This window comes from Myripristis murdjan, chromosome 10 (assembly GCF_902150065.1).
Source record: "Myripristis murdjan chromosome 10, fMyrMur1.1, whole genome shotgun sequence".
Classification (NCBI taxonomy): domain Eukaryota; kingdom Metazoa; phylum Chordata; class Actinopteri; order Holocentriformes; family Holocentridae; genus Myripristis; species Myripristis murdjan.
The window spans coordinates 14,444,598-14,471,582 of record NC_043989.1 but is presented as its reverse complement, the minus strand read 5'-3'; the positions used below and the strand labels follow the sequence as shown (position 1 = coordinate 14,471,582).

The 26,985-nt window shown below is 42.1% G+C and overlaps 2 protein-coding genes across 4 annotated transcripts; one reads left to right on the top strand and one right to left on the bottom strand.

Annotated features, from left to right (window-relative positions):
• Positions 1–478: 478 nt before the first annotated feature.
• On the top strand, positions 479–18,320 carry lnx2b (ligand of numb-protein X 2b). 3 transcript variants are annotated; one of them, XM_030062332.1, is made up of 12 exons: positions 479–1,087; positions 1,189–1,217; positions 3,877–3,967; positions 5,522–6,137; positions 8,442–8,635; positions 9,876–10,075; positions 12,616–13,050; positions 13,158–13,304; positions 14,972–15,146; positions 15,992–16,235; positions 17,035–17,193; positions 17,294–18,320. In XM_030062332.1, the coding sequence occupies exons 4-12, from the start codon at positions 5,713–5,715 to the stop codon at positions 17,427–17,429; spliced, it is 2,115 nt and encodes a 704-aa protein (XP_029918192.1). In that variant the 5' UTR covers positions 479–1,087; positions 1,189–1,217; positions 3,877–3,967; positions 5,522–5,712; the 3' UTR covers positions 17,430–18,320. The 3 variants fall into 3 exon arrangements, with proteins under 3 accessions (XP_029918192.1, XP_029918191.1, XP_029918190.1); XM_030062331.1 differs by lacking the exon at positions 3,877–3,967; XM_030062330.1 differs by having other exon boundaries at positions 479–1,217.
• Positions 18,321–21,053: 2,733 nt separating this feature from the next.
• Positions 21,054–26,291, bottom strand: chic1 (cysteine-rich hydrophobic domain 1). Its single transcript, XM_030062443.1, has 6 exons — positions 26,117–26,291; positions 24,822–24,876; positions 23,617–23,772; positions 23,182–23,238; positions 22,648–22,707; positions 21,054–22,513 (listed from the first exon to the last, which is right to left on the bottom strand). The coding sequence occupies exons 1-6, from the start codon at positions 26,260–26,262 to the stop codon at positions 22,463–22,465; spliced, it is 525 nt and encodes a 174-aa protein (XP_029918303.1). The 5' UTR covers positions 26,263–26,291; the 3' UTR covers positions 21,054–22,462.
• Between the last annotated feature and the right edge of the window lie 694 nt (positions 26,292–26,985).

Genomic DNA, 26,985 nt, shown 5'->3' with positions numbered 1-26,985 from the left:
CTGTTGCATTAGATACACGCCCAGTCAACATTCACACACATAGCATCACACATTCCGGGAGCAAGGCATGGACAGTGGTTGGCCTGTCCATGTCCGGGTAACTGGCCAATTATTCTCGGTTGCGTTTAAGTCCAACCTATGTACGGGGCAGGCCCAAGCCCAAGAACATAAATGTGTATCATTTCCTGATATCGAGGCTCACTCTGACTGAGATCCTGCGGGAGCTCTGTCACACTGAGACCAGCGCTGCCTTGCTTTATATGTGACCATAATAAATGTTGCATCAGAAAATGGAAGACTGACTCCGGTCTGTTCTTGGGCTTTCAACAAAAGAATCGGGAGCTAACAATGTGCAGATTCCAGTTACACACTTAGATAAGCAGACAGCATTAGAGTTGAAGTTTTCATAATGGATAAAAAAAAAAAAAAAAAAAAAAAAAAACCTGTTAATTATAAACAAATAGCCCATTTGGGGGAAAACTAGTATTTTTATTATTTAAGCTACTAGGAAATGAAATAAATATATATAAAAAATTGAAACTGAAAAATATATAAGAATAAAATAATATGAAATTTAAAAAAGTGAGGTTTGATCCATAAAAGAATTTATTAGCCATTTCAGAAATTAATCATGGCTTTTTGGGCACACAGAGGCCATTGACTAGGCTGTTGAAACAATTTACTAGGCAATTTAGGTTAATGATAGGTAATTTTTATAATAGTGACATAAAAGCAGATTTATTTAATTGGGCCTTTTTACATGCGAGATGAGACTATTAGTGGTTATTTGTTTTGGCGAGTAGACCTAGGAACAACACGAAATTTGTGCTTTAAACGAGTGTAGGCTATTAGAGCTAACAGAAAACTGTGTGTGTGTGTGTGTGTGTGTGTGTGTGTGTGTGTGTGTGTGTGTGTGCGCGCGCGCGCGCGCGCGCGCGTGTGAGTGAAACACCTGCATGGACTTCCTGTGGCAGACGTCAGACTTTGGCTGCTTGTTGTTCGAAACTGGGAAAGCCGCCCAGCTCTCGCCTGTCTGACCAGCTACACCTGGGGCAGCGTTTTATCATAATTCAGCAACAGCCATGCGGTAAAAAATGATAAAACATCGGCAGTGTAGCTTTTCACCAAGTCATTTAGAGTGTGTTAAGTTTGTTCCTCACTGAGTTAACAGAGAGCTCTTTGTTTTAGGTTTGCTACTTCCGGAAAAACCTACACAGGTAAGGCGAGTTTCGTTCTCGGGCTCTAGCAAATTCTGTGAGTTTATCTGCGCAAACATCAAACACGGCGGGTTTCGGGACTTTGACAAAGTGTGTTAAAGCAGGCTGAAGGTGTCATGGTGAAACTTTATGTGTTCCTCCTTTTTTAATATTCATGGGTTGACGGTGTAAAGTGAGTTTCCCCGCTCAAGGTGTTGCGCCTCCTCAGCAGGTTAGGTTGTGTGCTGAAGGTGAAGCCATGTCCTGCCTTCAGGAGGGAGCGCGCGAGGCTGCACGAGGACTTGGTGATGTGACTGCAAGCCGTGTAGCCTAACTTTTATTACCTGCTCTGTCATTTGGATCTGTCACATAGGTGCAGCGATAAGAGCCAAACCAACTGTCATCGGCTGACAGTGGAGGCGGTGAATTATTTATGGTCGTAATGTCAACACAGTCAGACGGCCGTGGAGCTATTGCAGGGCCGAACGTGTGAATGTCTTAAAGGATACATTAAAAAAAAAAAAAAAAAAAGTTGTATTATTGTGAAAATGAATAGAAATCCATTTGTTACAATTAGACAACACTGAGATCTCTGGATGCATGAATAGTCATTTTGTTAGGTCTAAAAAACAAACAAACAAAAAGCACCAGTCTCTCATTTTTGATTTTATCTTGAGGGTGGCAGTAATAATTAATAACAAGCTGTGAGAACATGGAGTCACAATCCACGGGTGTGAAAAGAGGAAAATGAATCATCATCTTTGTAATGGAGTGGAGTTGTTGTGTCTAATGAACCTCTGTGCCTCTTGATTTTCAATCTGAACAGAATGGCGCCTTATGAACAGCATCTGTGGTTGAAAACTAGATATCATGGGTAGTTTGAGCCCAGTTTGGTATGCACAGTGGTATGCTGCTGTTCAATGGAAGGCTTAATGCCCTTATGAAAATGTGCATTTCAGTCTCCATGTGCTCTGGTACAGTGTGCAATCCTGCAGTAAGGCTGAGAATCATGGTGGCTCGGTTGAGTGCATGTGTGTGCAGATTGGGCAATGTTTGAAGTGGTAAGCGGTGTTGAGAAAATTACAGTTTTATTTAAAGTGGTTATGTTACAGCAGTAGTTCTTTTGAATGTAAGTTGTTACATAAAGCATCTTTTTAAAGTGCCTTCTTACTTTACTTGTCCTGTATGAAAAATGAAAACCATTGAGGAGCTGGCTTACACTGGCACAGGTGTTGATCATTATTCATACATATTAAAATGTTATGCAAATATTGACCTCTGCATTTAATGCACTAGCACATTTGAAGTGTGTCAAGGATCAAAGTTACCACTTGCACAAGTAAACATATGAATCCAAGTCGCTCACTTGTTATTGCAGCACCCAAAACACTAATGATTAAGATGTAAGCTGACCGTCCTTGCATTTCATGTGTTCACGTGTTGTTTATATTGTCAATAGAGACAGACACCAGCTTAAGATCCAGGGAGACATGACACACCTCCTGTCTGCTACCGTCTCACAGCCAGGGGATTTTATTTCTTAAATCATGGCCTCACCTGGGTTCGCTGTGGGTGTGGCAGCACATGTGACTAATGTGAACCGCTGGAACAAGTGATTCAGCTCAGCAATGAGGGAATGCCACTTCTGGTAATCCTCTCTGAGACCGCAGCACACTTTAGGGTCAGAGACATTTCCTTAGAAAGCTTACAAAGTCACATGTTGGTAAGGCATTTGATGTGGATAAGGCCCCCCACGCACCCCCATCAAGGTCAGTTGTAATGAACAGATAACCTCTGCTAGTTTCTAAGATTGTAAAATGTATTGCAGCCTAGTTAATGCACCTCTCTATTATTGTAGTTTCATGTGCGTGAAACCAAGTCTGGGCTAGGATGCAAATGTTTCCACAAGTGTTGCATTTCAGTGAAATGATTTTTTGCTCTACAGTACAGTAGGATTAGTCTTAGGTGTAATCCATATCTGTGAAACTCCCCTGTTCCTTGTTTCATTGGCATTCTTAAAACAGTCTAGGTATTTTACAATCATGTACCTTCAAGAAGCTTCTGTCATCTCCCTGAATAATATTAACACATAATGATTGTGGTACTAAAATCCGCATCATCAACTCTAACATATGATGTGATATTATACCTGTTAGACAAATCTCCTGCTCATTTGAAAAAAATCCCAAGAAAGACAAGTGCCTACATCAGTGAAGACCAGAATACTTCATAGGCAAGTGATTCTCTCCCTTGAACCCTGTGTGCATCCTTGAGAAACATAGCCACAACATCGTAAACCAGTGTTTTACTGTGGCAGTAGTGGACATTGACACATAGATTCATAGCACTTTGAGTCACAGTGAGCAGTGGGCCATCCATCATCTCCAGGGTCATTGCATGTCGGGAGATGTCCACTGCTCTAATGAAGATGTGCTGCACCCTAAATGAAACCCCATGAGTCCTCTCTCTGGCCAGCTGCACTTATTTGGTCACTCCCAGCAAGCAAATGTTGCTTTATCACAAAGCAAATAATACGAAAAGAAAAAAGTAGAAAAGGATTTTGATTACTTGTCCCTTGTTTCGGTTTCACTGAAAGTCTGTATGTGCTTTCTTGATAGGGGGATGTGGAATGAATATAGCACAGCCTGGTTTCTTTTGTTCTTCCTTCACTGTGTTACAGGATCCGTGACCCCTATCCATTACAAGAGAAGGTATCACTTGTGCAAGTAAAAGAAAGGCAGAGAGAGAGGAACGAGGCCAGCTTGACCTCAGTGAGTGCGCGTGCTTGCAGAAGGACGTGTGCATGTGTGTGTGTGATCATTTGTCCAGCATTTGGCCTCTGAGACTGTTTTACCTGTGGTAGATCAATTTTGCAACATCAGCAGCCTGAGTGCACCCCCCTCCCGAACAGACACACAAACACACACTCCAGGAATTGACAGAGGCAGAATGAACGATTCTCCTCTCCTCTCAGCTGAGCTCCCCTCTCTGCCTAGTCACACTAATGCCCCCTCTCTGCATTCCTCACGGCGATGCAGTGGTAGCGTATATACGTGCACACTCATGCACACAAATATGCACTCTCTCTCTCGCTCTCTCTCTCTCACTTTCTCAGACAGACACACACACACACATTAATCTGATGGTGTGCAGGAGAGGCAGGGCTCTGGTTTCATTCAGGCTTCAGGCAGCCAGCACAGCTGCTAGGTTAGATTCTCGTGTTTGCGTGCAGTGGCTGCTGGGTGCTTGACAACATAGATATCATCTCGGGTGAGTAGCTGAAAGCTAATGACGGGAAAGATAAGTGTTTTTACCTGAGCTCTGTACTGAGGTCACAAAAACTATTGAATTCAAGGTAGCATGTGCGTTAAGGTACTGTTTTTGTGTCCACAGGGGCATTGGTGTTGTGACACTGTATGTAAAAACACTGTATGTGAAAATTGCAAAGTAATCATTACTCCGTTGTCTGTTTATGGCAGAATTGTGCTTCTTTACATAGTAACTGTTTTATGCATTCTCAGCTGCTTAGGAGGCACAAAACAATAAGGCGTATTAAGAGAAATCATTAAACACAGTAAGCTTCTACATGCAGGATAAGCAAAGAGTTATAAGCTTAGCACTCCTCCTCCAGCAGCATCAATTCCTCAAGGAATGCATTCATTTTATTTGCTGCGGGCCTCTTGGAAACCTTTATTTCCCCCCTACTGTTCTCTCGTGGATACACTTTCATCTAAAATGCTTATGTTTGTGAGATCTGACTGAGTAGAAGTTTTTTTTTTTTTTTTTTTTTTTCCAAATTGGGTTTCTGAAATGTCAGTTTGAACTGATTTATATATTTGTTCATATGTGGAGTAAGTGGCCAAAAGTTTCTGCAAAGAATGCATTCATAATCAGCGCTCTCCATATAAGAGGGAATTAGAGGAGATTAAAGCACTGCACAGAGGGATACAGACTGCCGCTGATTGGGCGCAAGGGGGTCATTAGTGATGGGGATTGCATTTCTTCCCAGTTCATTCAAAGTTCTTATTCTCGTGTAGCGCCATGTCTTTGTTCTTTCCCATTAGCAGGGGTTTGACTTTAGTCCTTTTTCTCTTTTCTTGCCCACTTTCATGGAGTTTAGCCCCTTTAATGAAGTGCACAGTGACATTTAGCTGAGATGAGAATTCCTTTTGTCCCTCAGGAAACTTGCTGAGAGGAAACAGCTGTGGCTTGCTGCCATATTGCTGCTGCTCTGTGGATCTGTGTCATTTCCTGTGGAGTTGGCCGGTATGAGTAGGAAAAGACCAACTTCAGCAGTAGACCTTATTGTGTTTCTCTCTCAACAGAAAGCCAAAATGAAGACATGAAGATAGCTGGGTGGACAGTGGATCATTGTTTCACCTTCATCATTTGAATGGATCCAGTTTGGGATGTACAGACCAAAGACCCTTTGAAATAAGCCGGACAAAGTTTTCACAGAGATAAGCAGGGCTGTAGAAAACGGACACAGATCTCTTCCTGTGCAGGATAAATTTGGATGCTAAGACCCTCAGCCATGGCCACGACAGAGCCCGGTGTTCCCAGCAGCAGTAGTGCCGCGGGCCTAACATGGGCACGGGTATGTAAGGAGTGCGGCCAGCAGCATGAGGGCCAGGACAGCCACCTGTATGAGTACCAGGATGAAGTGGATGATGAGCTGGTGTGTCACATCTGTCTGCAGCCCTTACTCAAGCCTATGGACACTCCTTGTGGCCACACTTATTGCTTTCATTGTCTGAGCAGCTTCTTGAAAGAGCAGGACTTCTGCCCTGTGGACCGCCAGAGGCTGCAGTTGCACCAATGCCGTCCCTCCAGCCTGCTGGTCAGGAACCTTCTGGACAAGCTGACTGTGCTCTGTCCTCACTATGCAGAGTGCCAGCAGCAGATGCAGCGCTGCGAGCTGCAGCCTCACCTGCACAACAGGTAAGACCTCCGATTGATCGGGGGGGAAAAATGAACAAGAACAGTCACACTAAGAGGTTGATAATAACATTAACATTGGATATTAGGCAAGTATCAAGCTAAAGTGTAGCATGGATATCGACTACTTTTCCCAGTTCTTAAACTGGCATGAAGAGTCATGTCTGGCATTATTTAGCCAAACAAAACTACACAATTTGATTTCCACATATAACAATGCTAGAACTTCATAATGGTACACAGTTATCCTTTTTGTCCAATGCTTCAGAACCAACAGTCTTAAGTTTGTAGTGCACAGTGTTTTTTGTTTTGTTTTGTTTTTGCATGTACTATCCTATATAAAGTTTGGAGTAGGTCAGAACAGTTAATCGAGATATTGTAGAAATTGCAGTATGAATATAATTAAGCATTGTGGAGCTACAGAGATGCCGTGGCCCACAAATTGTAATCTTCAGAGGTAGGAAAGTGACATTATTGTCATTTTAATAGGTTTTTCAGTGAAAATGAAAATTATGATGCAATAATTTATCATTCCTACTAGGGCTGTTACAATTATATTAGCTGATGATTCACTGTCAAACAAATGATCATGGTTAATGGTTTGGCTTTATTATTATTATTTTTTTTGTATTTATTTATTTTTTATGCTAATATTATGGTATAAGCTTACTATTGCTCCCATAAAAAATACATTTAAGGAAGGTCAGTTTATTGGTAATGAATATTAACACAACTGACTGAATTTTAAAGAAATACACCAAACAAAAACAAAGCAAGACACTGTCACTCTGCCTATTACAGGACATACTGTTTCCCAGCTGTAATTCTTCCACTCTCAATATTTATATTATGTATTTATATATTGCTTTCTAGCCTAGCCTACATCATTTGCAGTTAGATGAACATTAGACTCTGAGCTGCAATTTATACAGCTCACAGTTTCATCTCTAACTGCAGCACAGAGTTTTACTTGTGGTCTAAACGTATTAAAGCAGTAACACAATGAAGACAAGACAGGTAGTGTACACACTATGAGATTTGTATGAAGGTGACATGTTCACTGTTGTTCACTGTCTTCAGTTCAAATAATTGCCATAAAATGATTGTACACTAATTGGCACAGCCGTAGTTGCTACTAAAATTGTGAACCATATCATAGTTGCAGCATCTGTCAAAATGAATCGCAATACGATTTCTTTACCGTATCATTCAGCACTAGTTTGTACTCAAAATCAATAGCAGCAGTGAAAAAGTGTCACTGATGTCTCTCTAGCTGAGCGTGACTATGAGGGTTGTTAAGTAATCATTTCAAGAATCCTGGTGTCTGCTTTGGAATGTAAAATGACTACTGTCAGAGGTGTTTGTCTGTCTTCTATAGGTTTGTTTGTGACATTTCTTTCCCCTCTTGGGAGCTGTACCACTGAATTTTCTTTGTACCATTCATTTGCTGTAGCACGTTAATGCACCTGGTCCCCTTTAGTGGTACCTTTTTACCGTAGAAGCTTGAATTTGTCTTTTCATTAGCATTCATGACCTCAGGAGAAGGTGCACATTATTGTGTTCCTGTTTTTCACGTGGCCAGTATGGTGCTTATCGTTCCAGTGGCTAGCGATGACGCAGTGAGTTGTGGGTATTTGCTGTGATAGATGGTCCTGCTGCAGCCTCTGAGTGCAAACAATGAGGAGGCAAAGTTCAGGCGTGGGGAACAAACAGCAGCACTGGCACTAACTGACTGACTTAATCAGGCTCGACTTGTCTTGCCCCAGACACCCTGTAATGCAGTAAAATTGTCTGCTCATCTGCATAGTGCTTCTCGTCTAAATTCTGTGTGTGAGTCCAGTATCTCAGTCTTTCTCTTGTCCTCTCTCCCTTTTCATACTCTTTCTTGCAGAGGCTCTTCACCGTTTACTCCCTTTTTCTTCATATCTGTAGTCTGTCTGTCCTCCTGCACCCCTGGGAAGCGTGGTTGAGGCAAAATAATGCACAGGAGAAGAAGTTCTTTGGTTAAAGATCTTTTATTCATAAAAGACTTAAAAGACTTTTTGTGTCTGCAGGGCTCAAGTCCAGAAGAATATTCTGAGCACACATGGTTTTATAAACATGAACCTCCTCCTATCTTTCCAAGGACAACACCCTCTCAGTTCACTATTCAGCCAATTTTCTTCCACCAAATTTGAGAATCTCCTTTCTCATTTCATCACAGAAACACTGATATGAACATGAATTCACCTTGGTTGATGTTATAGGTTTGGCTTCTTTTGCATCAACCATTTCTTTTTCTTCGCTTGTCTTCTTTTCTTTCCTCAGATGTCCTGTTTTTAGAAAGCTGAGGGAGGAAGCAGAGAGGAGGAAGAGGCCCTCCTGGAATGAGCTAAAGGGACGTAAGGGTGATGGGGAGTCGCCTGGCGATGCTAAGCATATGCCAACGCTGTCCCGAGTCGCTGCCAGAGATCAGGCCGAGCCTGGCCTGATTAATCCTGCCTATGAGGAGAGCGAGGATGGTATGGAGTCAATTTCATCATCCAATCACCCCATATAACAACAAATGCTGAGGGAAAGAGAGATTTACTAATTATGCATGTGCCTTGTTGTGTTAAACATGGCACATGCTTTTTTTCCTCCCCCTTTGGGATGCTAGGTATGATAATTTCACTTCTTAGCGAGTTACTGCATTGTAACTATCAGTATGGTCATATAAACAAATCAACATAGTTTATAAAAGCTCCTAGGTAAAAAAGGAAATCGATTCTGTGCTGGTGTGATGAGACAATGGAAATTCTTCTTGAAGTGCCTCTCTCTTCCAGTGGGGAGATTTGTCAAAACACAGACAAGAATTAATGATACAACTATAGCCTCAGGTTTTTGATTCTGGCACAGTCACAGGTGAATCATCAGCCTGGTTGTGTGAACTTGCACTAACTCTTAGATGCTTTAACTGGAAAACTCTGACATCAAAGAGCGAGAAACCCCCTTCAAGCAACTTGCGTGCCAGTACCACGGTCCAAAGTCCGCTGAAACACGGTTACTAGGCAACTGGCGATCACTATTCAGGGAGCGGTTTACATCATCATTATCTTTGTCACTACGTGAAAGAATATGCTGCCGTCTGACAGGCGGGGCTAAGGGGAATACAGACATAACCACTACCAGATTACACACTTATTTCCACACTTCAGCAAAATGATAGTGATGACCTCATGTTGGCTTGTACGTACTTGGCTGACTGTGATGCCATCGGAGACAGACATCATCACATCATGACTTTGTAGAGCTGGTGGGACAGACTGTAAGCACTGCTAACAAATTAGTTGTGGACCGTCTGTATGCCTAGATCAAATCCAGCGCTATCTGGCAAATACTGTAAGAAAGGCAGAAATAACCCAAAATTGCCCAAAAACAGATTAATGTTTGGTTACATACAATTATATAATGTATTGCTTGTACTGCAGTCATTATGTTGTACACAGTTTATTGGTCTGTAATGTTTGTCACTGATTAGTAGTGAAATCAACAACAACACAAGAAGCCAGCTAAACAGTGAGCTTAGTGTTCAAGTGGTGCTGAGAGTGGTGATTTAAGGTCACTGTGCTGATATTTAAATAACCTGGTCACAGGTATTTTCAGCAACAGCTAATGTGACACAGTCAGTTAGAGGAGAGGACTGGAAATAGTTTCATAAAAAGGAAATATACGAATAGAACAAAATGTTCTCTACATGGTCCCTTGTCCCCTTCCCTCAAGACAACACCCCTCTGCGGTCCAGCCTGGTGGCCGAGGCCAACGTGGTGGAGCTGTTCAGAGAGGAGCCTGAGGAGGAGCTGGGCCTGCGCATCGTTGGGGGGAAAGACACACCGCTGGGAAACATCGTCATCCAGGAGATCGTGCGGGACACTTTAGCTGCACGGGATGGCAGACTAGCTCCGGGGGACCATATCTTAGAGGTGAGAGACTGGTATCCAATAGCATGTGCTGTGAAGTGTAATTTCTGTCTCTCTGATTTGACTGTGTTGATTCATGGGCAGTTGAATTTATTTTGTTTGAATATTTTGATTCAGTTCAAATCCATGACCAGTGTTTTTACATAAACTCCTTCATCCTTTGCTCTCTCTGGATGTTCACAGAACTGTAAACACAGCAAATGTTTGTAGGGACTGGGGAAGCAGATATTCAAGATAAACAAGTTTTAGCTCCATGGCAACAGGCGTGGTTTTGCACTGCCGGGCATGAATGCCTCATGAAACATAGCTAATGTTAGCAGCTTTCACTGGCTGCGGTCACTGATTCACTCAGCCCCTTTTATCTTCTGAATGGTCAAGGTTCAAACCCAAAGCTGAACTGAAATTTAATCTGGCCCTGAATTTTTTTTTCTTCGTAGACCCAGGGTTAATTATGTAACATTGTGATTAGGTTTTTGGTGCTTGTTAAGATAAATTTAAAGTAATGTGCCAGTGGTATTCTCACTAATTTGATGGACATTTCCACATTTGGACATCAGCCTCATTCCCCTTATGAAGAGATGTTATACTTGTAGTTTGTTATAGTGAGCCACTGTGTGTTGTGAAACCAGATGTAAACAATCTTCTTCTTTTGTTCTCATAGAGCAGAATGGAGGTACAGAGTTTAGACTTCAGGGGAGGATTTATATAATAAGGTGTGGTTTCCTCCCTTGCTACAATCTCTTTCTCCTTGGATTTCTGCCCTCTAGCTGTCCTGGAATGTGGTGTTGCTGTAAACTGAGCTTATGGACTATTTCACCCTTGGCTCTGGCACCCCTGTCCCAGAATGTCCTCCAAAATGTAGCTCTTCCTCCAGGCCAACCAATCCCAAACCTGGGAATGAAAACAAAAACCTCTCAGCCAACTCGCTGCCTCAGGATCTGAAAAGTTAGCCTCTATTTTTTGGCTTTTGTGGAGAGCCAGTGGATGTAAAGAGATACGCCATGGACCGTTGAAGATTGCATTCCTAATTTCTTGAAACTGAATCTCCCTCTTCCCCTGAATCGATGCATTGATTTTTGTGAAGGCCCTCTCTCAGTTAAGATTTGTAAAGTAGACATCACTCACTTTTATTATGCCTCTGCACCAGCAACAGCCGTAGCCGGAGGCATAATGTTTTCGGGTTGTCCATTTGTCTGTCCGTCCCATTCTTGTGAATTCAATATGTCAGGAATGCCTGGAAGGAATTTCTTCAAAATTTTGCACAAACATCCGCTGATTGGAGTGTGACGTCACAAAATGAATTCAAATGCTAGTTATGACAAAGTTTCACACAAATATCCAATAGGATAAAATTATGAAGTGATCATGGTTTATACCCATAAGGTCAAAGATCACATTTACTATGACATAATGTTTCTACAAAACACTTTTCTGGCTGTTGTTCAAAACCATAACTCAGCATTTACACTTTACTTCCTGTCCCTGGATGACAACCAGGATGTGGGGGCTCCTGTTCCTCGGGTCGTCCACTTCAGGCTCAGTGGTTTTGCTGATACTGAGCTTCAGATGGTTATTGTTGCATCGTGTGAGGAAGCTCTCCATCAGTCCTCTTTGCTCCTGTGTAAAAATATTCTCTAAGAGAAGACTCAGTATAGACTCAGGAATCAGTGTACTTCCATTTCACCAAAAAATACACTTCATACCTTGTTACTAAATTCCTTCAAATTCTTCACCACAAATATTATGAGTCTGGACAGACATGGATGTAAACTGCAACTTGACTGGTTTGTGGACGCATACAACTGTGAGGCAGTATTTTAGTTTTTATCAGAGGTGGAAACCTTGCACTGCTGCAAGAAAACCGAAGCGCTCACCTCTGTTCTGGGGCTTTTGTCGGTGATCTCCAAACACTGTCAGCGAGTGGAAAATCAAGGCTACAATCCTGTAATGTGAGCTCGCATATGTAGACGATCTGTGCTCAAACTGAGTCGAATGTGAAATTTTTAAGGAGTCTGGTTTCTGTTTCTTCTGGCCAAACTTAGAAGAGGTATTTCCATCAAGGATCGACCAATAATAATTTTGAAGGGCTGATACCAGTGTCGATTATTAGCAATCAACAACACAGAAAATTGAGATTTACATCCAATATTCATTTGTAGTGAACTGGAAATTTCCAGTATTAGAAATGTCAACATAAACCTTGTTTTGAACTAATGAACGTTTAGTTAACATTATAATATTAGTTAAGTCATTAGCAATTGGATCAGGGAACAACAGATGCCAGAAACGAAATCAACCAGCAAACGAAATCTAGTAGGATCAAATCGCCCTTTCGTTTTTGGCAGACTTCCCTTCCTCTTCTAGATGATTGTGTTAATTATTTAATCTCACTCTCTTTTACCACACACAGCTGTACCCACAGCTCTTAGTGGTGGCAGCCTACATATGTGTACAAGGTGTATATGTTGACTGACAGCTGCATTGGTGGTTAGGGCTGCCTTATCGCTGACTTGTTTTTGCTCTCTCCGTGGTGTCGTTTCTAGGTGAATGATGTCAGCCTGGCGTCTGTCCCCCACTCGTGGGCCATCGCTGTGCTGCGGCGGCCTTGCTCTTTGCTACGGCTCACCGTCATGCAAGAAAAGGGCTTCAAGTGTAGGGATCCACGGCCCGAGCATCAGCCTCCCCTCTCCACCACTTCCACTGCCTCCCAGCCCTCTCACAGTCTCCATGGCAATACTACCTCCAATCACAACCCTGGCACAGTCATCCAGGTGACGCTAGTGAAGAGTCAGCGCACTGAACCACTGGGCATCAAACTCATCCGCAAATCGGACGAGAGCGGGGTTTTTATACTCGACCTGCTGTCTGGGGGTCTGGCAGCCAAGGATGGCAAACTGAGGAACAATGATAAGGTGCTGGCGATTAACGGGCATGACCTGAGGCATGGGACACCTGAGAGTGCTGCCCAGATCATACAGGTATGTTTTTATGGCTTAAACCGTAATCCATACTGATCAGTTGATTATTATCTAACTGCTGTCTAGTGTGGAAATCATTTGCTGTTTCTGTGATTACGTGCGTCTAGGCCAGTGAGGTGCGGGTGAACTTTGTGGTGATGAGGCACACAGAGACTCAGGAGGACGGAGGAAGCAGCGGAGAGGGGCCGCAGGGCAGAGCCTCAAGGAGGGCCCCTGAGCCGCAGTACTTTAGGCGGCGTTCTACGTACATGAAGGTAACCTGGAAATACAACAGAACCACACAAATCAAACAATAAATTATTACCACTTTTATGCTATGAAAGCAGGTTTTGTACACTTTTTTATTTAACCTGGCACCGCCTCCGAAAAAAAGTGGGTAACATTGTTAACAATTAGCAAAAGCTCTGTATGCATATTTCACCTCCCTGTTAACCGGTGTCACAATCTTCCAACCCGACTGCAACACTAGGACTTTGAGTCCAATCCAAAAGATGTTGATTTATTGAAAATCTATTATCGTTCATAGGTTAAAGTTAAACTGAGCTTCAGATTTCCTGCCTTAAATGTAGAACAGGATTATCTGTGTGTAAATAGGTCACCCACTAATTTGGCTTCAGTATAACTATAGCAATCGATGCCAAGGCCAACAATTATTAAGGACTGCTGCAAGGTTTAACAGCAGGCCTGAAATGCCAGGTTAATGTGTTTACACTGAGCTCAGGCCCTGGGTGATACTGGGATTCTCAAAGAGTGTTGAAGAGGTAAAACCTTGTTTCTCTGTGCATTTGTACAAATTCAGCCCTGAAATCCATTGTCAGTGTAGGTGTGTGTTTTGGTTGCTTTGAATATGGGTACACAGGATCTTACAACCACGGTGTGTTTATGTTTACACAGTGTAACAGTAATCATTGCACCTTTGTCAGTCACACTCAACTGCACTATACAGTATCAGTAGAGAGAGTGACAACCCCCCAGTCTGAGGTGAAAAGCCTTGAGAGCAGACGCCTGCCTCGGCGAGAGGAGATAAAAGCCCTTCTCTGGGGCCTCCCTCTGTCCGGATCAAAAGGCCTGGAGTGCTGCTCACGCTGCCGCCATGGGGCCACTGCCTTGTGTTTTTTTTTTCCCTCCTGGTTGTTTCTTTGGGTGGCAGAGGATCAAAGCTGGTGACAGTTAGCTTTCGCCTGCAGAGTAGTGCCTTTTAGTCTTGCTGGGGGGGATGGGTTCCCTGCTGGGGGAGGAAGAGCCCCTACCTCCCCCAAACGTCCTATCTGATGGTTTACAGACTCCAGAGAGCCACAAGGAAGCTGGCTCAAGCTGTCATTTTCCACACATCTTTTCCACTACGAGAGCTCGGTGTTGCTCCTGACACATTACCTCTGCCTTTACTTCTCAGCTGGATCTCAAATGTTTCACATTTGTTTCTACGAGTGGTTTTACAAGAGGAATCAATTAAATCAAAGGATCCTGGAGTGCTTAAGATAATGGATAATAGGAATCATGAACAAGACACAAGGTTACTTTGATGATGCCTGTGAAGAAATTAGGAAATATGGGGTGATATATCGGTAACATTAACTCTAGTCAGTGGTAAATGGACTGCATTTACATAGTCCTTTTCTAGTCTACCAGCTACTTTAAGACATTAACACTGTTTCCCTCACATTCACCCATTCACACCTACATTCATACACATGCAGAGGTTGCCAAGGGTCCAGTCTGCTCATTGGGAGCGTTCAGAGGTTTAGTATTTTGCACAGCAGCATTTTGGACATGCTCTCTGGAGGCATCAGGGATCAAACCAGAAACTAATTGACCGCTCCACCTCCTGAGCCACCATCAGTACATTTAACTGCATTCGAGTTTGTTCTAGATCAATGTGTTTGCTGTTGTGATTGAACTGGACTCATTCTTTTTTATCCAGGACCCTCCAGGAGGTTTTTCTAGCCAGGAAAAAACTGTGAGCCTGAAGAAGGAGCCTCGGCTTTCCCTGGGCATCACCATCGCCGGAGGGAGGGACTGCCGCAGCCGCCTGCCTGTCTACATCACGAGTGTTCAGCCTGTAGGCTGTCTGCACCGAGATGGCACCATCAAAACAGGTACAAAGAGTATCTGGTCATATGTTATTTTCAGTAGATATATGTAGTACTTAATGATCCCCAGAAGGGGAAATTATGTTGTTGCAGCAGTAATAATAATATTTGGCAGCAGACACAAAGACCTCAGGACTTAACAGAACACCTATCTCATTAACCTACAAATTGTTAATTAATTACCTGTTAATCCAGTTAGAGATGGGTTTTTTTTTTGCCAAAGATTAGAGATGACTAATGTTAGGCAACGGTTTGGTGTGGTTAAGTTTAGGGTTAGGATGAATCGGGTATTCCTTGTGTTTTTCAGGTCATTAGTGTGATTCTGAACCGTTCTTGTTATTGTCTTGTCTTTATAATGTTATATGGCCTGTCGTGCTAAATATAAATACCCAGAAGGGACTGCTGTGGTAAGTATTTTTAGTGCATAGATACCAAAGATGTGGTCAGTTCACTCAATTGAAAGTTTTTTTTTTTTTCATTATGCTGATATCATGTAGAAGTTCATTATATGCAGGTACTGTAAGCATTCAGCACAGTTATACTATTATTATTGTCATTGTCAATATTGTGATATTTGGTTCATTAGGAAAGATAAATTCTCTTTTCACTTGCTTCCAATTAGGAATTCAGTTTCTTGCTTAAAGGCACACAGGCAGGGCAGGTGCTTAGTGAAACAGGATTGAAACAGGGCCCTCCACCACTGGGCCTCTTGCCTAGTTCTTGTTTTGTGAATATCTTTATGAACTGACAGTGAACTGAGTCCATCCCTGATTGGAAAAATATGTTAAAATTGGAGATCCTCTGATTTTAAATTGCCCTCTGTGTTCACAATGTCATCTGTGTGGCTCTAGGTGACATTCTGCTGAGCATAAACGGTGTGGATCTGACCCAGCTGACCTACAACGAGGCCGTGTCCGTGCTGAAGACACAGACAGCGCAGTCCCAGGTGGTTCTGCGTGTCATTCAGACGATCTCCGAGGACCCAGAGGACGACAGTGATGCTGCCAACAAGGATGAGCTGGACGCTGTAGAGAACCCGCGAGACGACAGCCTCAACTGGTCCCCGCTGTGGACCCGCTGGCTGGGTCTGCCAAGGTACCGCCGCTTTCAGCCTCATCGCTGCTGCGATACATCCACTAGACCTGTACTCAATTTGATGATTCTGTGATAACTATGACTCTGTATGAACTGTGACTTGATTTTACAGTAGTGTGTGATTTTGAATTACTTTTGTTTTTAACACTGGACTTTGGAAAACAGCTGACATCATTCTTCCAAAGACAATTATTACGAGCAAGTCAGTTCAGTTTACTTGACATAACGTTTATTGCAAGCTAAAAGATGGAAACCACCTCCCACCAAAAAAAGTGTGACGATTTTTCCCAGATTTTTTTTTTTTTTTTTTTAAATCTATTATGGGCTTGCATGTTTGTCACATTACACATAATACTTGTTTTTTTTTCCGCTGCGTAGTTTTCGTACAGCAGTGCTCATGTCTAACTCATCTTCACCTTCTAAATTATTAAAGCCAAAATGTTCTCCAGACTTTTGATTTAAAATGTGGAGGTGCAGCATGAGTCTCTTCTGTCAGCCACGTTTTTTTTTTTCTTTCATTCTTCATTTCTTGCAATAATATGCTTGATTCTCACAACGATGCACCAGAGACCCTGAAGTAAACATTTGTTGGGTTGGTCACACAGCCGTCTGTTGAATTCTAAGCAGCAACAGTTTTTCTATCTTGAATAAAATAAAATTATCGACAAAAAAAGGATGAAGCGTCCATTCCGGGTCAGGACAGTGAAAAAATCGTCCAAAAAAAAGATTTTGAAACTGGATAGATTTTTATTCATTACATTTTTTCCTAAAAGACGTTTTATATGCTTTGCCGTTGCAGCCACATGCACTGGTGCCGGGACATCGTCCTGCTAAAAACCAACAATGAAAGCTGGGGCTTCAGTATCGTCGGAGGCTATGAGGAGAGCCATGGCCAGCAGCCTTTCTTCATCAAAACCATTGTGCCTGGTACACCCGCTCACTTCGACGGACGCCTCAAGTAAGTGAACCACCATGTACCAGCCACGATGTGATGTGACCGGCTCCCTCTCGTCACACTTAACTCCACATTCATTAACCTGGGCTGTGGTTCCCTGCAGGTGTGGTGATGAGATCGTGGCGGTGAACGGAGCCACAACGGTGGGAATGAACAACTCGTCTCTCATCCCCATGCTCAAGCTGCAGAAGAATAAAGTCACACTGACTGTGGTGTCCTGGCCAGGGAGCCTGGTGTGACAAAATACACACACTCTCTCTCTCTCTCTCTCTCTCTCTCTCTCTCTCTCTATCTCTCTCCCTCCCTCTCTCACACTGTTACACACACAAACACACCTTACGCTGCTCAACAACATTCTTCACTACCCCATTTACCTTCCCCTCCAAACATAAAATCATAGCTATCTGAAATTGTTGAAAAGTCTTTTGGCCATCAGAGTTCACTTATGTAAAACCGAATATGTACGTAGACATCATCCTGTCTAGATTGGGATTGATTTTTCAAAGGTATAATGTCAGTGGGGACCTGTTTGTTTCAGTGGCTTGTGTTCTTTAAGATGGAGCTGATTGTCCGGCTCAGTGAACAAATTGGGTTAAATCAGGGTGCAACACTGATGACAATCCATTAGCTGAAATCAAAGGGCAAACTGGAAGGATCATTAGCTTTTTAGAATAGTGTTTTATATCCTGCCTTGAAAGCTTTATGTTTTTTTTGCTTACCTGTTGAATACTTTTGTCATTTGGGAGTCATGACTTTTGATTCAGGTGATTTGCAAAAGTGTCATCCAAAGATTAGATAATAGTGTGTACGTTTAACACAGCTACATTTAACGTAATCTCTTAATGAAGAAATGTGGATGACTTGGTGTAATGAGAAAACAGTGACTGTTGACAGTGTAGACAGATGCCAAAGACGGATAAATCATCTTGTCCTATGCCTTATTTTTACCACCACTTAAATAGATATCATGAGTGTTATTTATATAGCCTAGCACTTCAAAAAACTATAACAAAGTGCTTTTCAAAATGGTGAAGTCATGATCTGAAATGGCACTGAGTAAAAAAAAAAAAAAAAAAAGATTCATATAAAAAAAATAGTGAGGTAAAAACATAGAATCAAAGCAAGGTTACTTAAGACAAGAGGCTATTGCAACCATAATAAATTAGGTAAAAACCAAATATATTTGAAAATATGCATAACAAAGTGTTTTAAGAAGCAATTTTAAAAAACGCCCACAAGGCAAAGGCCCAGTCGAGTTTTGGTCTGTAAGCTAGACCCCAAGGACATCAAGCTGTGGTTCATTTTGTGGCGCTTAAACTTTCTGGGATATATCTAAGTTTCAGACCCATCCAAGACTTAAAGTGTTGTTAAAATCTTAAAATCATTCCTAAAACTAGCACAAAACCCATACAGGGGAAAAATGTCTGTACCATGATCCCATGATGCATGTTTGGTTTATTGTTTATCCATGATCAAGACATTCATTGGCTTTTTATTGGGTGAATGAATGATTTGTGTACATTTACGAGTATGCTGTATAATCCTGATTTCTGTACAATATGTCACCATGTCTGAATGTCTTTGATAAGTGGGTGCCTTGTACACATCGAAGGACAAACCAGAATGTAAACCTGCCTTAATTATCACTAAACCAAAATGTTTTTTTTGTTGTTGTTTTTTTTTGGGTTTTTTTGCTGTCTTTATTTCCCGCCTTGCTCTTTCAATGGGAAATAAAGTTTTAAAATGTAACTCAGCACATTGTATTTTGTCAAAACAGTTTCCTGTCCATAGGAATAATGAGGATAGTATGTCTTTGCTTTGACACAAAGGTTTATTTGTTTTAACGCAGTCACTCTTCTTAGGTCTTAACTTCCTCAGTGGCCTTGTCTCATGGAAACAACATGGAACTGCTTTCAATATTGTTTCATAATTACGTTTGGCTGTGTAATGCAGGTATGATGTTTATTGGCCCACCCCCTGTTTCATTATGTGTAATGAACTCGTAGGGGATGATACTTTGGTGGCATTGGGGATGCACAGCTTTTGTGCGGCCTCTGCAGATGCCCCATTAAGTGGTAATCTTTTATGGACATTTTATCAGATAAAACCTGCGCTGCTTTCCACGCTGGGAGTCTTTTCTTGCTAATTCCTGACCCCATGGCTGCTACATGCACCGAAATTCTCTTAAGTGCCATGAGCAGGTCAGGCAAGATCCCACAACAACAAAAAAAGGCCAGTGAGGAGGAATGTAAATGTGCAGTTGATACAACTCAAGGACAACTGGTTTGAATTACCCTGGGTATTGAGCAAGGCTTTAAAGCCCCATGGTGCATATAAACAGCGTCAATTTCAAGAGGCATTTGTCTCACACTTATGATATGTCAGAAACAAAGGTGCACAATCACTGAAAACTGCAATGCAATGCAATGCAAATGAAGCTTCACCAGCTGATACTGGCTCTTATTTTACAGTGATCAGGGTTAACTGGCTCTTATTGGTAACGCGATCACAGTGATTTTGGTGTGCAACATGCCAAGACAGAATATTACATCAACCACCGATATGGAGAGGAGAAAACAAATGGGGTGGGGGGTGGGGGGCTTGCTTACCAGTTGTGTGCAGTGTAAAATGTACACTGTGTTCATGGCTTAGTCTGCCCCCTAGCGGGCAGAAACTGCATGAGGCAAAGGGATAAGTGAGGGGTTATTTGTGTTGGTTACTGAGATTTTGTCAGCAGTAGTACAGCAGATGAACTGTAGCAAACAGCATTTCACTTGAAAGTGATCATTTTACCTGACACTTTACAGTTTATGTTGTGATGTGTTCAGAAAAAAAGGTGTTGATTTTCAGGTTAATGGTCATAGGCCTCATTGACTGGCACTAGAATTAGGATCAAAAGCTTTTTTGAAATTAACTGATGCTCTGTTCACAAGTCAAATAACGCTATTAAAATCTTAATTATCCACTTAAGGTGTTGTACTACTTTTTTTTTTTTTTTTAAGATTATTTTTCTGGCATTTCTGCTTTACTTGACAGTCACAATAGAGATAGACAGGGAGAGAGGGGGCATGACATGCAGCACGGGACCTGAGGTCGGATTTGAACCCCAGTCGTGATTGGGACTTAGCCCTGGTACATGGTGTGTGCTCTTTGCTGATGAGCCACCAGTGCGCCCCCAAAGTTGTTGTATTTTCTTTTGGGAATCCTCAAAATTAATTCAAAGAATAAAATGTGGCTATATGTCTGAGCAACTGTTCATCTTCTCGTAAGCTGTCACAGAAACCTGTTTTATATACATTATAAATTACTGCAACCTAAACTGAAGCTGCTAGTCAGTGTCATGTACTCAAACCTAAAAACACTTAGCATTTCAAACTGTTGTGCCACTAATGCCGGACTTGGTGATGTGTATGTTAGTGCACTGAAGACCTTGGTTCACTTCAACAGGGGAGGAGAATGTGGACGTTTGAACAAAGAACAAAAGGACCATAAAAGCAGTCACTCTGAAGCCCAGCACTTTGGCATTCGGGGGTTGTTGTGATATACAGTAGAAATGCTACAGTCTCTGAAATCTGGCCACGGCTCCATAACCTCAGCAGTAGCAGCGGTTTATGGTAATGGCATCCCTGAGTTTTACAAATGTGTCAAGTAATTGCAGGCCGTCTTGTTAAGTTAACGATTCAACACCTTGTTAAACATGACAAATAGCCACATTTCTGTGGTGAGGCGGCAGGGTTTAGGCAAAGTGCATTGCCAGAGGTCAGTAATGATCTTTTTTTACTAAGATGACACTTCATTCATTAAGCCTTATTAGAGCTTGTGTAGGTTATTTAGGGTGACAAAGAGGACAGCAATAGAGAAAATTCAAAATCAACAATTTATTTCCTCTCTCCACTGGGATTAGGTCATCATGACAAACATTTACAAGAATTGTAACAGGGACAATACTGGGAGGAGGATTTAAAATCTCCTTTGTACAAGTGAACAGATTTCAACCTGTACTTCTCTGTGGTTCACCTACTTTTCCAGAGGCACTCTAATGCAATAAATTGCAGCAATCTCTTGACTAAGATTCAGCAAAATAATACTAACACTGGACAGGATGAGTAAAACAAAGGAAGCTTCAGCTCGGTATGCCATGACCTGTGGGTGTTATGTGCTTAGTAACACATCAGGAGAACACAGTGAATTACAAAAACTATCAAATGAATTCAAAGCTGTGATAAAATGATTGACAAAATAAATGAGCGTGGAAGTGCAGAGTTCAAATTGCCTTCCAGTAACACCTCAGAGATGCAGCCATCTCCAGTTTAAAACCGATGACATAATAGAGTGTCATCTTCTTCATTGGCAAACACCACATGGTAATATGCACTGCTATTGTCATTGTATGAATATTTTCAGGGCTTCAGGTTAACACTTTAGTCTGAAATCCTGACACTTTGCTGGGCTCAAGTGCAATAATCAGTCCTACCTCTGGCATCACATACATTGTAACTATATGGCTTACTAGGTAAACAGGTCCATATAAACTGGAAAGGTACATAGACATCTTCCATAAAACAAAACTATGGTACAGCAATATATTGGCAAAACAAACTAAAGAGCTAAGTAACTTTATGTAAACAATGGTATACCACTGTACAGTTTATCCTAACATGGTATTTACAAGTCAAGTTCTTTTTTTCTAGCTAGTTCCCATGTACAGAGGGTCAATTCTAAAGAAAAGAAAAACACAGGGTGATGATGTACACTGTACGGTAGGCGATTTCAACCATCCCATCTACTTGCAAAGAACTAGAATCAAAACAGCGGCAACCCAATAAACAGCATCTGAACCTATGACCAACCCAATGCCTTCCTCCTCCTGTTACATGTAGAGTTAAAATGATATAATAAGGCAAGGATAGTTAAGGAAGTTGGAGGCATCAAATTCTTTGCAAGGGATTAATCATACAACAGATGGGATACAGGTTGATGGTTCTTTGGGGTAAATGCACTTTTTGAGAGTTAAGATTTTCACTTGTTTGTCACATGTAACCAAAAAATAAAAAATAAAAAAGTGCAACAAAGGGAACATGTCTATTTTTGTCAGGAAATGTGCAAAATCTGCTCTAAAGCAAAGTGACAGTGTTGCAAATTCTAATGTACAAGGTACTGGGAGATGTACAGGGTCATCACAAGACACCAGTGCAGACCCTTATTCCAACATATATACAAGGCACTAAGGATAAGATTCAAGGGCCACACGTCCAGTCTCCTAACAGCCGCCTCAGTCTGGTCGGAATATAGGATATTTGGGTAGAAATTCTATAAGAATCACCTATGGAGCAGAAAGACATTATATTCTCTTTTACAGATAACGTAATATGTTAAATCTAATTGTGTACATAACATTTAAGAGTGGTAATAAACCAACAAGAATATGATTTGTTTGGTATGTGGGTCTTTACTTACATATTCCATCATATTGCTGCTTTCACATTTTCTTTTACTGAGTTTCCAGTGCAGCCCCAGCTGATGAGAGGAGAAAAGACACAGACACAATGAATGAGCACGGAACGACCAAAAGAGACACAAAAGACACTGACAAACAAAGGAAAATCTGTCCCAAATCTCCCCTTCAGTGTCAGGGAAATTTGGGAGCAGGGCTGTCTGGCCTCGCCGGGGTCAAATTTTGGCCAGACACCCTGAAGAGTTTCCTTTACGCCTTTGCACAGCTACTAGCTGTAATTTGTTGCCGCGAGACAAAACAAAATTAACATGGCATGTCACTGCCGACCTCACGGTCTTCTCAGGCCCTGCACGCTTGTCTAGATCTCCAGATCTGAATGAAACAGGTTTGAGGGGAAATGAGTTGAGAGTTTAAGTCTACAAAATGGATTGACGGCCATTATCCATCACTGTGATACTCCCCTAACACTAAACACTGATACTGACAGTTAAACACTTCCAGACAGGTGCTAATGTGTAATCTGTCCTGGTTCTTACCTTGTGATATAATCGGTTATTTTCCCACTCTAACAACTTCTGAATAGACCTTCTTGTCTGTTGGGGGAAAGAAAAAGATTTCAGCACATTGATGCAAAGCGAAAGGAAACCGTTCAATTTTACACTTTAACAGGTAACAGCAAATAACCACAGTATTAGGATTTATGGACTGAACTCCCCATTAACAAGCTAGTAATTTCCACTTTGTTGTCAGTAATTCTGAATGGTAACACCACCTTTTTAAATGACACACCCTTGAGCTGGGCAGGACTTGCGCAATCCAATGTATCAATGCTACCCAGAGCCACTAATTGAACACGAGTTATTACTCTCTACACTTTGACCAATACGGTTGGATTGCTATAATAGTAATTAGTGCTGATTTAAGGGAGAGCTGGAAGGTGCAGCACGCGTCACAGGACGACTGGGACTTACTCTCTTGTTGAGGCAGATAACGGGCCATAGACTGCAGCCTACTGTACAGCAACAACACAGGCAGCCGCAAAGAAGCCACTTCACATTGACAGGCAAGTTCTTCTTCAAACAAGCATTCACTCTACTGATGCTGGTTTTGAACTCCTCTGGTGCTACCTAGAAAAAGAGGGAATGGATGTGTGCATGTATACCTAAGTTAATAAATGAATGGCACCTACAGAGTCTAAACCATGAAAAGAAGGAAAAAAAATTCACCCCATTTCAGAATATTCAGGAATGAGCCAAGCAGTGAAAGGCAAGTGAGACACTTCAGAAGTGTTTCTAGGTGGCACTGACATGAGACATTCCTAATTGTTCAAAAGAAACCTGTCCTAAAGGATCAAAGAGCTTTAGAAAACCAACAGGTAGATATTTGCAGATGTTGTCCAGAGATGAGATGAGATCTCTAAAGAGTAGGCCTGCGACTTGCTAACCAAGCTCTAGACTATTCAAGGCAAGGAGGGACTCAAAGGAGAGATAAGCCCACTGCCTGTGGCAGTGCTGGCCAAACAACATGAATGAATGCTCATTCCTCCTTGAGTCTGTACGCCATAAAACAGGGGTCGTAATCTTTTATGACAGGATGCAAAGGTCTCTTTGCAAACAGCCAAAGACCTTAGAATAAAGCCCAGCAGGGCCTGATCTGCACCCTTCAATCATCATAATTGTGACCTCATCCATCACATGTCACCCTGGGTCACAATACTGAAGGTACTTTTTATTGCCCCACACTTCCCTCGGCCTGCTCTTACCCCTGCAGCCTTTTTGTGTTCCAGCGTCCGACCCAGGAAGCTTTCCTTTCTTGTCTATGGCACAGTCTTAATTTCATTATTTTATCACCTGGAGCTGTACCTTCCCAGACACTGGGGTCCCCGCCAACTGAGCCCCACAGTCGGCTTACTCATTTACAGAGCCTCACTACAGCTCATTCAGGCACTTTGGGTCCACTGTGGAGTTTTGCTTCAAATGCATCACCATCAGATTAAAACCACTCCAAGAGGCTTGAAAGGGGTGGGTCAGGGAAGTCGGGCTGGTCAAAGGCCCAAAAGAACAATAGAGTCACCATGGCTTTAATTGCTTAATTCATCCCACTTGGAATTGAACAGAAAGCAGTTGCAAGGCATTGCTTGAAGTGCATGAAAGATAGCAAAAAAATGCAACTTTACCTTTCCCGTGAGAACAGAGGGAAATTCTGTATCAAATTTGTTGCTCAGTCCAAACCTGTAAAAAATAATAATAATTAAAGTGTTAACACTTATTTTACCATTAACATTCATTTTAAATCATAACTCAATCTTTAAGACAATTCCACAGAAATGAAACTGCCTTGAACTTAATTGTGCTGGCATCAAAACATTTTACATAAATCTCTCAAAGCTCGTACCAGAGAGCCGTGCTGTTTGATGCCCTGATGAGACAAAACCTTCACTGACTATAAACTGGGCACTGAATCTGTTGACGCTTAGTGTTTGAAGCTTTATTTTATTGTAGTGTTGTACTCTTGATAATGTGACCATATCCCACAATGTATACAGTGTTGGTCTCCCTTTCATCATTAATGAAGCAGTTTGAGAATTTGACTCTTGATGTCAATGTTTTGATTCTCTGAGTTTTAGCTCTGGTTGAAAGCTGTTCACATACCCAAGACAGTCCTAACTCAATAATAAAATATATGTGAACAATAACATATATATTATTAACATATAATAATAACATTTTGCAGTTGATCAACACTCAGCAAACTCGGAAAGGTTAGGTTTAGGCATTCAGCGTCTGGTCAGGTTAATGTTAGGGTCATGGTGAGGGGTGGATTTGATCATTAACTTCTAAGTTGAGAAAAAAAAAAAAAAAAAAAGTGAGTGACTACAGTTTTCCAATTTGTCCAAAGGCTGGCAAACTGCTCCGACGTCAGCCAGTGTGCTGACATGCTTTATGAACATGGTCCAGTCAGGCCACAGCTCTGATTTAGTGCCACGCTGCCTCAGGCTGCAGCTGAGCGACTGGCACCCCCTTGTAAAGGATGGTCAGTCATGTTAGCAGCACAAAACTCTGTGGTGGTGATTAATAAGTCACTGCCATGCTGTATCTGCCTGGCAGACTGTGATGTTAGTGTTAAAAGGGCAGGCATGGTTATGTGGCAGCTTGTTTATAACGTTACAATCACTGGCTGCTGGCTAACGGTCCATCCTATGAATTTCAGCTGACTTCACAGGAAACAATAGGCGTCTAGCTGAATTTTATACTAGTTATTATGTGTGGTGAAACCCGCTGGTAAAATACTGAGTAGTGCTAGCGGTCGTTAGGAGGCCGAGCAGCTATTTTCACAACACAACATATGGCTAGTTGTTGTGGTTTAGCTAGCAGGCTAGCAGTAGCTTGGTAGTTAGGCTAAAGATGCAGGTTACCACAACAACCGAGCCAAACCGCGACGGACACGACACACAAACAGGATGTGGCTTACACGGTGATGTGCCCGGCCCCTCGCATGACCACGGGCTCGGGGCAGTATCTGGGCAAGTGTTCCTCACTCACTACATGCTCATCATCTTCGTCTTCTAACTCATAAATGGTATCAAAGTCCGCCATGTTGGGGAGTAAGACGCTCATGACGTCTCCTGCCAGGCTGCGCACGCACAGAGGCGCGCGGGGCCGGACAGTGCAGGGCTCGCGCTCTGCACCGACACGTCCATGTGAGACTGAAACTTGGCATCAAAGTGCATGGGTGTGAAATGAACATCATAATTATACCTGAGTACTTGAACTAACACGACTGGCAGACGAGGAGAGTGAAACCAGCAGATGTATTTGATATTTTACCTAAGTGTGGAAATTATAAGAGCCTGTGGCACAGCTGCTGGTTATTAGGACACTGTGTATCCCAGTGGACAGTCAGAAGCAGGCTATGTGACACATAACCTCATTAAATCATGTTACAAATATTAAGCTTGAACACTAAACTGATTACACCATCCCTATACCTTTTTAAAGAGATAAATTCTGACTTTTCTCATTTGAAATGCTTGTCCTGTCTGATCTGGGTGATGCTACAGGCCCTGATGTTTGGAACCCATTCCCACAGGACATAAAACCAGACAGTCATTAAGTGTGTGTGTCAGGCAACAAATCCTGCTTTTAAGATTGGATGCAAAGTAGTTTTGTACCTGTTGCTGTGTTAGAGCTGCTGTTGTAGGTTTTAAACAGAAAACTGAGCATATGAGCCTGCAGAGACAGGCAGCAAACAGATAACCTGGCAAAAGATCACGTTCGACTGTCCAGAAATAAAATAGCCTTAACTGGTTGTCTATAAGACGGTTCAATACTGCTGTTACA

Coding starts and splice junctions, on each gene's coding strand:
- lnx2b (XM_030062331.1), top strand. CDS start 5,713: ATGCTAAGACCCTCAGCCATGGCCACGACAGAGCCCGGTGTTCCCAGC. Junction 10,076..12,615: donor CGGGGGACCATATCTTAGAG/GTGAGAGACTGG, acceptor TGTCGTTTCTAG/GTGAATGATGTCAGCCTGGC. Junction 13,305..14,971: donor GGCGTTCTACGTACATGAAG/GTAACCTGGAAA, acceptor TTTTTTATCCAG/GACCCTCCAGGAGGTTTTTC.
- chic1 (XM_030062443.1), bottom strand. CDS start 26,262: ATGAGCGTCTTACTCCCCAACATGGCGGACTTTGATACCATTTATGAG. Junction 23,773..24,821: donor CCTCTGTTCTCACGGGAAAG/GTAAAGTTGCAT, acceptor CTCTTTTTCTAG/GTAGCACCAGAGGAGTTCAA. Junction 23,239..23,616: donor TTATCTGCCTCAACAAGAGA/GTAAGTCCCAGT, acceptor TTCCCCCAACAG/ACAAGAAGGTCTATTCAGAA.